Source organism: Salarias fasciatus, chromosome 19, assembly GCF_902148845.1.
Source record: "Salarias fasciatus chromosome 19, fSalaFa1.1, whole genome shotgun sequence".
Classification (NCBI taxonomy): Eukaryota; Metazoa; Chordata; class Actinopteri; order Blenniiformes; family Blenniidae; genus Salarias; species Salarias fasciatus.
The window spans coordinates 10907664-10917258 of NC_043763.1; the positions used below are offsets into that span (position 1 = coordinate 10907664).

At 45.0% G+C, this 9595-nt stretch overlaps 1 protein-coding gene across 1 annotated transcript in view; it reads left to right on the top strand.

The window, feature by feature from the left end:
• crip2 (cysteine-rich protein 2) overlaps positions 1-9595 on the top strand; it is a 33638-nt gene that overhangs the window by 22694 nt on the left and 1349 nt on the right. The window contains exons 3-8 of the mRNA XM_030116563.1: positions 3911-4005; positions 7523-7580; positions 8439-8570; positions 8843-8911; positions 9027-9121; positions 9340-9397. Coding sequence (XP_029972423.1) covers positions 3911-4005; positions 7523-7580; positions 8439-8570; positions 8843-8911; positions 9027-9121; positions 9340-9397 — 507 coding nt within the window. The remainder of the gene's footprint in view (positions 1-3910; positions 4006-7522; positions 7581-8438; positions 8571-8842; positions 8912-9026; positions 9122-9339; positions 9398-9595) is intronic.

Sequence of the window (9595 nt, forward strand, 5' to 3'; positions counted from 1 at the left end):
TCCCCAGAAACTCAAATTTCAGAAACACTTCTGTCGGGATAGCAGATCTAATCATCCCGTTCAGACATACACTTTAAACTTGAAACATTCACAGAGCTTACGCGGAAATTAGATATATTGTTTGGTTCATATTGTCTGTTGTTGGTATTTCTCTCGATAATATTTGGTCATACGTGATCTCCTGGAAAAAGCCACCACTGGTAGTTCTTTGGCACAAACTTTTCGAGTGCATGAGACAGTTGATGCACGGCCTTTATCAAGTGTTGACAGCCAAGTACAACTTCTGACAACCAACTCATGAGCCAGGTGTTCAGTGATAAGAGAAACCTCTTCTTAGCTCATGAGGAAGTTTTATTTTTCCAGGCTTACCTTAAGGCGCTTGAGCGCCTGCCGCTTTCGGGTTTCTGGAGTTTCGGGTGTACAGAAAAGACCAGCTCTTCAGGTTGGTCCTGTTGCAGATGTTTTGCCAAGCGTCTTGTTCACACCTACCCTGTCACTCTGTACTTGGTCCCAAAACTCAATGACAACAGCTGATATGAAAGCATCTCAACGTGAGTTTGGAAAGACTGTTGCAGTCGTGTAGCTTCCTCTGACAGCCGAGCATCCGAACCATGATTCATTTCTCACGCTGATTCTGTCGACGGCATGAGTTTTTTCGGAGATGTCACTTCCTCTGTATACACACACTCGCAGATCATATGTCAGGATAGCGATCACATGTTAATATCCGGTGTAAATAGTGCGACGGTATCAGTTATCTGTCATCTGTTGTGGAAGCTTATCTAGATGCTGTTTTTCTTCAGGCATAAATTAAACTTTTATTCCTCTACTTTTGCTTGTCGATATTGACTAAAGTAAGATTTGAATTATAGGGTTTCCCAGCCGACACTGGGTCATATTTTATGACTGTGACTACAGTTGTCGACATTCATTCAACCGTGTAACTACGTTTTATTACGTCGTGTCAAATCTTCCTCAGGAGAATCTTTCTCAGCAGCGGCGAGCTGAAAAATGGCACGGCTGTGATTTTTCCTTGAGCAGGTCAGCTGTTTACATTAAATAAGTGGGGGATCCTTCCTGAGCGAGGGGAAATTGCATGTTGTCGTGAGAGAAGACGGATTGGCTGAAAGGATTTGGCATGTCCTCATCGGTGTTGACGGTGTAAAAGTAAGCATCCGGGGAGATTTCCCTTGTGAACGGGAGCTTGTTTGTTTACACGAGTGGGTGCATTTACTCTCATGTTGTTGCAGCAATAATGAGGTGGAGGAAGATGGGGCGGCTTTTCACACACTTCATTTGTGCCCACATGCTTGCTATTCTGGGACACTGAGACCTTTTATCAGACCTACAGTGCAGTTATTACATAATATTCATTGTTTTATATGCATATTTTTAAAAGCTTTACTGTGAAATAACACAAATGCAAATTTGACATCTTTATTGAAATGACCCAGGCTTGTGTGAAGGATAATAAAGATGGAGATTCGCTGAAATCTAGGGGTTAAAAACATCTGGGACAGATGTGGATCCCCTTTACATCTTTATCCCTATTACATTACTCCCACCACACATAATACACACAGACAATACAGTATAGCAGCTCCCCTTTAAAGCAGGGCCCTATTAAACAGTGTAAAGTCACACGCAGAGCAAAGAGGAGAGGCTCTGACGTCCGTCCATTCAGACCTCTCTGGGGGTGTGTCAGTGCTCATGGGGGGACACACACACAAGCACAATAAATACACACCACTGAGGACACACAGTCCCTGTATATGTTCACGGAGTCTAATTTTAACGCTTGCGAATGCCAGTGTGAAGAGGTATGTGTGCACGCTCCCATTCAGGAAGGTATAAATCACACCGGGCTCGCACTGTTAAACTCCGGTTGGCTTTGTTTGTACGAGCTGTGAAGGTGTTTGCGAATTGTTGCAAATCTTTTAAAGCAAGAATCCCTAGAAAGAGCTAAATTCTCACAAGATTTTGCTACAACGTGCATCCTTGCTTTGAAAAAAATGCGTTGAAATGTTGGACAATCTGACACTGTATGTGATGTTGTATAAACACCTAACCAGATAAAGTGAATTCATTTGAAGTCAGCTGCAGGTTTATTTTATTTTAAAACTGTTGATACTTCAACTGAAGCTTCAAAAGAGACCGCAGACTGCAGAAGGACTCAAGGAAAATAGCTTGAACTCCTAAAATGTCAAATATGGTGTAAAAACTTCTGTAAAATAGTTGTTGGCAGACTTTGGAATGGCAGAACCCGTGTCTCTTGTGTCCACGGCGTCTTTAAAAAATGTCCAACAGTAATTTACAATCTAATATAAATAGGAAAAGTTGAGTGGACATGAAATATTTGTTCATTTGCGACTGAGAAGGTCAAGCTGATACTGAAGAACGATGAACTGTGTCAACTAGTAACAGCAAAGTGGAGTTTCTGGTTTTAGGTTCTCGCTCTACATGCACACCTTTGTGAGTTTAATTGCCAGAAGGAATGCTTATTGTTGCATTCTTTACCCACACGGAAGCTAATTTGTTACACTACTGTTTGCATGATGCAGAACGATTCAACATTTCCGGCTTTTGGTTTTGTCCTCTTCAACATTCCTCTGCTCTCACATTAATAGGAGCCGCCGCCCTCTTCACCCTGCACCCTGCCTCCCCTCCCCATCGTCCCAGGATGCTCCCCGGGGTCTTGTTGTCGCCCATTTGTCTCAGTGCTTTCATTGACAGGAGGAACTGACAACAAAAAGTGATTGGAGAGTAAAGAGAACCCTCAGCAGGGAGCACTCAGACATCCCAGAGCCAAAGATTTCTACACTGTATTTCTAACGGATTTATTGTTGTGTCACGCTGAATTGGCTTTAACTGGCTCACTTTGATCGGACAGATGCAAATACAGCCTTTTTCAGGCTGCCGTATTTGTCACGTTCCATGTTTGATTTGAGTTCAGGGGTCAGTTTTTTTCTTGATAAGGAATGTCAGATGGCATTCTTGTTCAAAACCTCCAATGTTATCTTTGGACACTGGAATTCCACTGCATGTTTACACATTATATCACATGTGGGAACAAGACTCAAGACGGGAAGAGCCGAGGGAAGCAATCCTCTTTATGCCTGCATATATATATATATATATGTGTGTGTGTGTGTGTGTGTGTGTGTGCGTACTTTTGAGTCGGGGTATGAAGGAAACAGGCTCAAGTATCCGGTTATTTGTGCCCTGCTTCGATAAGAGAAGGTGTTTCCTCTGCTGCCGGCACGACTCCTTCGGGTCCATTGTGTGGTGATTTATTATTGGAAAGCGTTCTAACAAGGGTCCCTGGTTTTGTCTGCAGGAGCGGGCAGTCTGGCTAAATGAAGAAAAAAAATAATAAAAGAGTGGGGCGGAAATAGGTCCGAGTGTCTGTCTGGAGCAGGATGGGCTTACTGTAAACTGGGGGATGGGTGTGTGTGTGTGTGTGTGTGGATGTTTGGATGGGGGGAGCACAAAGGGATCTGGGTTAGATGTGGGCACCCCCCGCTGCTCCCAGCTGGACTGGGACTCACGCCACCCTGGGTTTACGCCGCTCTGACATCATGGCAGCATCCTGTGTGGCACTCGGGCGTTCTGGCTGCGCCCCGCCCCCGCCCTCCACCCCTCCACCCCTCCACCCCACGCAGGACACAATCGGTCAGCTGGCAACATGACAGGGTGTCTATCAGAGCGCGCACACACACACACACAGGGTGATCTCTATTGTGAGGAGTGAAGCAACGACGGACGTCATTCCTCCTCATTCTAACGCACACAAAGGCCGACACAATCGATCGGGGAAAATAAAGACTGTCGTTCAGACTCCTCTATATAAACGCTGCTTTATGCAAACGTCTTGGTTCATCTCCTTTTTTCTTTTGTCTTTCACGTGCAGCTGAAAAGGTGTCATCGCTGGGGAAAGACTGGCACAAACTGTGCCTCAAATGCGACCGCTGCAACAAGCTGCTGAATGCCGGAGGCCACGCTGAGGTCAGTGAGAGCAGACACAGGAGCCCACAGCGCGAAATCACTCATCCAACACTCGCTCTGATCTGCTCTGCTTCTGTAGCTGAGGATTTTCCGTCCATATATACAAAACTCCAGTTCAAGCACAACAAATGTTGGCCTGAACCAGCAAAATCTGAAAAAACTCTTACCAGTGGATTAACCAGTGAACCTTGATGGTTATCCTTTCCTTTTACTCGATATTGCATTTTTGATTCCTTCATAGAGAAGTGGCCTTGTGACCGTACGTTGACTGTCGGTCCTTTAACCCTCGACGTGTTCTCTCAGGAAGGACGTTCACCTCGAAAACTTGCCAAATCAAACATGCGGATCACGTGACCCGCCACAGCAGAGCAGAGCAGAGCAGTCAAAATGCATTCCCATTTGTCTTTGTATTTAGATTAAATGTTGAACATTCAAATTCAAGCTGTTGAATCCGGCTACAATGACGTTCTTTGGCCGTTCATTGATGAATTAACTCACTGGCAGAATTTCTGATGTGTTGGTTGTTTGAACTCTGTTTTTGAGTCTTTATCTGGCTGAGTCTACATCCTTTTCTCGTTGTGTTCCTTATTTTGTCTGTCAATACGTTTCATCCTCGCGGGAGCATGAACCCGAAGTCCTGCAGGATGCGCTGCTCTCAGATCCTTCCTCTCCGCCTTACATAATCGGACTGCAGAGTCACGTCTCGGCACAGATTCCCCGCTGCTCACTATCTGCCACTTTCAGCCCGGGGATTTTCTTATCTCGCCCTTTTTGATTTTTCCCTCTCGTGACCCAGGCGGACGATTCGGCGCGGGTCTTTCAGTACATGACTGGAGATCAGTCACACACCTCTCTGATTCTGCTGCTCTTCTCTCCGTTTGAGGAGGATGTGATCTCAGCCTCCTGTAAACAAAGGCGATTTCCCCCCCGCCGACCCCCAGAGGATGCCGCTCCGCTTTAATCTCTGCATGATTACAGTAATGTAGTCCGCCCCCCTCCTCTCCGTGGCCCCGCCCCGCCCCGGGCCGCGGCGTCACGTCACGTCACAAACCTGACTGGCTTCAGTAGGAAAAAGCCTTGATGGAAACGGAACGGAGCGTTTCGTGTTTTTAAAAACAGAAGCGGAGCGAGTGTGGGATCGTCTGGGGAGGCTGTTTGATGTCATCTGGCTCCTGGTATGCAGGAGGTTATGAACCTCCGCGCAGCGCCACGCTGCTTCTTTAAAAGGACTCGGAGGGGACGGGATGGAGCCCGGCGTGGCTGGAGGAGGGCAGCGGCTCTCCCCGAGGCTGCTGGAGGCGGCACCGAGCCAGGAGGGAGAGGACAGGCGGCGGCTCGCCGCTCTCCACCCGGATCGTTCCCTCACAGCTCTGACTCACTTCATCATAACACCCTACTGGAACATCTGGGCTTCATGAACATCTGTAAATCCCAAAGGTCTTGACATTAAAAATGCTGAAATTTAAACATTTGCTTCGGTCCTTGGAGAATTCTTAACCAGTAAGAGGAAAGTGTTTGGAAAGGGAATCCTGTGTTTGTGGATGAGAAGCAGTAGGAAGACTAAAGTCCCAGAAGTTTAATTCTGAGATTTCTTAGAAAATATTTCCAATTTGGAATAAAAGCGCTTTCTTTTTAAGATAATTCCAATCACTGATGCTTACATTTAGCATAAAGCAACACTGAAAGTCTATTTTCAAACTAACTATTATTTATCTATTGTTTCAGTAGTAAAGTGTCCATCTGTGTATGTGATGAACTTGGTGCAGTCAGATATGGGGGTGGAGCATTGTGTGTATATTCAGAATAGCTGGAAGCTTCTTGTCCTTTTCACTAATTAATTCCATATATTAAAAGATGGTTTAGTTCTTTCTTGTTATCTTAAGGACACAGTGTTGTACTGCATGGAAAAGAAGCCTAAAAATCATAATGAAAAGATGAAAATAGTTTGCAAATCGCCAGAGGTCAAATGTTGAACCACATCCACATTCTTTACTGCTTCCTTATCCTGCTGCATGAATTCCACTCAAGCAGTCTTTGTCCTTTTTATTCCACTTATATAGCACAATTTTTTGTAAGTCACTACACTGTTAGTCATCTTCACTCATTCATACAGAGTGTAGCAGGAGATGAAGTTCTGAAACCGCTGTGGGAGGGGCTGGAGTTACATTCCTCCACTCGCAGCTGTTTGTTTCCCCAGCGTCGTCCACGTGCGTCTCCACAGCAGAACTGTGGTGACCAAGCTGTTCAATCCTGAGATCAGAATTTGGGTTCAAGCTTCTTTTGTCCTGCTGGAAATCTTCCGTTTCAACGGCAACGTACCCTAGACTCAGGATGAAAATTAATCCCAGGTGAAAATTTGTCTTTAGTAACAAAAATAATTGAGTTGATGAACTCTGATGATGTATTTTCAATTATAAAAAATGTAAAACTTTCCATTTCCTATCAGGTTTTTGATAAACATTTAAATGCTCCTTTAAATGCTTTTGAAGCATGAGATCTTCGTGTCGAACTCTGATCTCCGCTGGAAGGTCATCAGGTGGAGACGATGGAGGAGACGGAGTTAAATGTGAGGAAGTGAGAGGCGGACAGCGGGCTGTGCTGCAGTGGATAATCCATTTTTCGGCTCTTTTCTCCACATCCGCAGCTGTACAGTTAATACTGAGCTCCTCACAATGCGGCCCTGTGTGTCCCGTCCTGACAAAGTCATCAGGGCGCTCTGCCGCGGCACGCCATCGCCGTCTGGCCTCTCACTGGCCTCGTAAACGTCAGTCTGGACGTGTGAATGGGGAGCGCGGCTGCTGTGGCGGTAGCTGATCCCGTCACGGTTAATGCATTATTAAAAGCTGAAGGAACAATCCTTTTATTTAATTGTTTTTAACCACCACATCCCTTTTTGGGTCACTTGAGCTTCTTTTTTCTTCAGAGGGCATTGTGGGTAGTATCAACCCTCTTTACCACCCAGATCTTGGCATCTTTCCACTGAATTTGCTCAGTTCTTCTCATCTATGGGCATTGGGATGTGGACCAGTGGCCACCGTGCCTCTCAGCCCTGATCCCCAACCCGAGCTGATCACATGCTCCCTCGGCGGACCGCCGCGTTCCCAGCATACACCAGCGACGGGCCATCTATGTCTCAGGCCAAGTCCTCTTTATTTTTTTTCCACCTCTGGAAGTGGAAACACCGGCGGCGCTCAAGCAGACACATTGAAGAGTGGCGTTAAGTTCAACAACAGAGGCCGGTCTCTGGGAGACGGCCGGTGGCATTATTATGTGCGGGAGCAACCTGGGACAATGACATCATCTCTAGGAGGGAGACAAGGAGAAGGGCAGCCTCCATTTTTGGACACGGTTGCTCCAGTCTCATCTGATCTGACTCATGATAGTCCAGAATCTTCCAGGGGAAATAAGATTTGTCAGAGCTGCCATGTCAGATTTTTCCTTCTGCGCCTGAACGTTTGTGTTTATGATAATGTGCCTGATCAGTCTGTTCCTCAGGATGCTTCTCTGTCTCCCACAGCACGATGGAAGGCCCTACTGCCACAAACCATGCTATGCTGCCCTCTTTGGGCCAAAAGGTGAACTGCAAGCGAACTCTCGACAGCCAACCACACACAACCTCCATCCTCAAACACTGTGTGGAAACCATAAAACCTTTTATTGCATTAGTTTATTTAGATATTTCAAGAGGAATTACATTTTTTCAAGAGCTCCAATACCAGAGTCTGTTCATGAAAATTCCTATTATAGTAAAATAGTTGTATAATTGGCAATATGAAGAAAATGGTTGCATAATTTCACTCTCATTCACGCTCTGTATGTAAAGTATGTATGACTGTATGACTCTTGTTTTGATTTAGCATGTTTGTGAAGGAAAGCTCCAAGAACATAACAGGAGGATTAAAGCTGTCGTTTTGTACCTACATATGAACACACATGTTCTTTGATCCGATGTTTTAACCTGTCAGAACATGTTTGTCATCCAAAGTTTAATTTTCAAAAAAAGTATTTAGAGCTGTAAAATATATCATACTATCTTATTTTGTAAAGCTTTCCCAAAAATAGCTGAACATATTAATGTAAACTTCTTAAAAAGGTAAGTTTCATAAAGTTTATACTAGCTTAAAAAAACTGTTTCAAAACCATATAAACTATCAAAGAAAACTGTGATATAAGCCAGGGTAAATTAAATATTCTGTTTGGCCAGAGAAAGATAAGCTTTTGATTCATGTCTGCAAGCCTAAATAAACATTTCTATATCTATTTCTACACTTCTTCCTTTAGTATTTTATTCATATGTACCAATAAAAACAAAAATATATTCTACTGATGCCAGACCTCATTTCAAACCAACATAAAGCTGTATTCATGGTCTACTGATATGTGTTGGCAGCTGCTTTTTTTAATTCCTCCCTTCATATCTTTTCCATTTTCAGGCGTGAACATCGGCGGAGCGGGCTCTTATGTGTACGACACGCCGGCAAACAACAACCTCTCGTCCACTAGCGTGGATTCAGCCGCCAAAACTGAAGAGAAGCGAGTGTTCGTACCCAAGGCTCCGTCAAAAGGTCTGAAGCGAGCTTCGTTTCGTCCTGTGACTGCTGTAAATGAGAAACTGACGTAACTAAAAGGGGCGTTTTTTTTAAATTTTATTTTATTTTAATAGTTGTCTCCTGTGGGAAGGAGTGAGAGAAGTGTTTGAATTTGGCAGGAGTGTATTTAAATACTCAAGAATTCCCTCTTCGTTTTGATAGAAGCTGCCAAGTTTGTGTGTCCACTGCAGTCATTCATGAATCATTTCCGTTTCGTTTGATTTGATGTGTGTGAAACGTGTCTGCAGCTGGAAGCATCACCACTTTCTCCGGAGAGGCCAACCTCTGCCCCCGCTGCAACAAGAAGGTGTATTTCGGTGAGCGGCCGCGCGCTTCCTGAGTGAAGGAAGGATGTGTGAACCTGCAAAGTGGTTTTCTCACATAACTCTGTGTGTGTGTGTGTGTGTGTGTGTGTTATGTGTGTGTGTGTAGCTGAGAAGGTGACATCGCTGGGCAAAGACTGGCACCGGCCCTGCCTGCGCTGTGAGAGGTGCAGCAAGACTCTGTCTGCTGGCAGCCACGCAGAGGTGAGAGGAAGGAAACTCAATGAATTCAAACACAAGTCATGATAGAAAAGACATCCTGATGATAATTTTTCTTATTTTGGATGCTGGAATGACCTTGAGAATACCAGCATTTTTCTATGTAATTCACTGATCTTCAAATTAGTCACATTCTAGACATTTTAATTATAGATGTCTGTCTGGACTCAGAACAAAACAAAGGGTGTGTTTTCTCTCTGCAGCATGACGGCCAACCCTACTGCCACAAACCCTGCTACGCCGTTCTGTTCGGGCCCAAAGGTAACCGCTAGGGGGAGCCGTCCTCCCACCGAATATCAGCTACACTCTGAAACAGAATGTGAACCAGTCCAGCTCTGAGCAGCTTCTGCAGCAGGGAGATGTTATTGTAGCCTGTACCTCTTCCTCCTCCTCCTCCTCCTCCTCCTCTTCCTCCCCCTCCTCTCTGTTCACCCGCTGCTCTCCCTGTGGTTTTTCCAG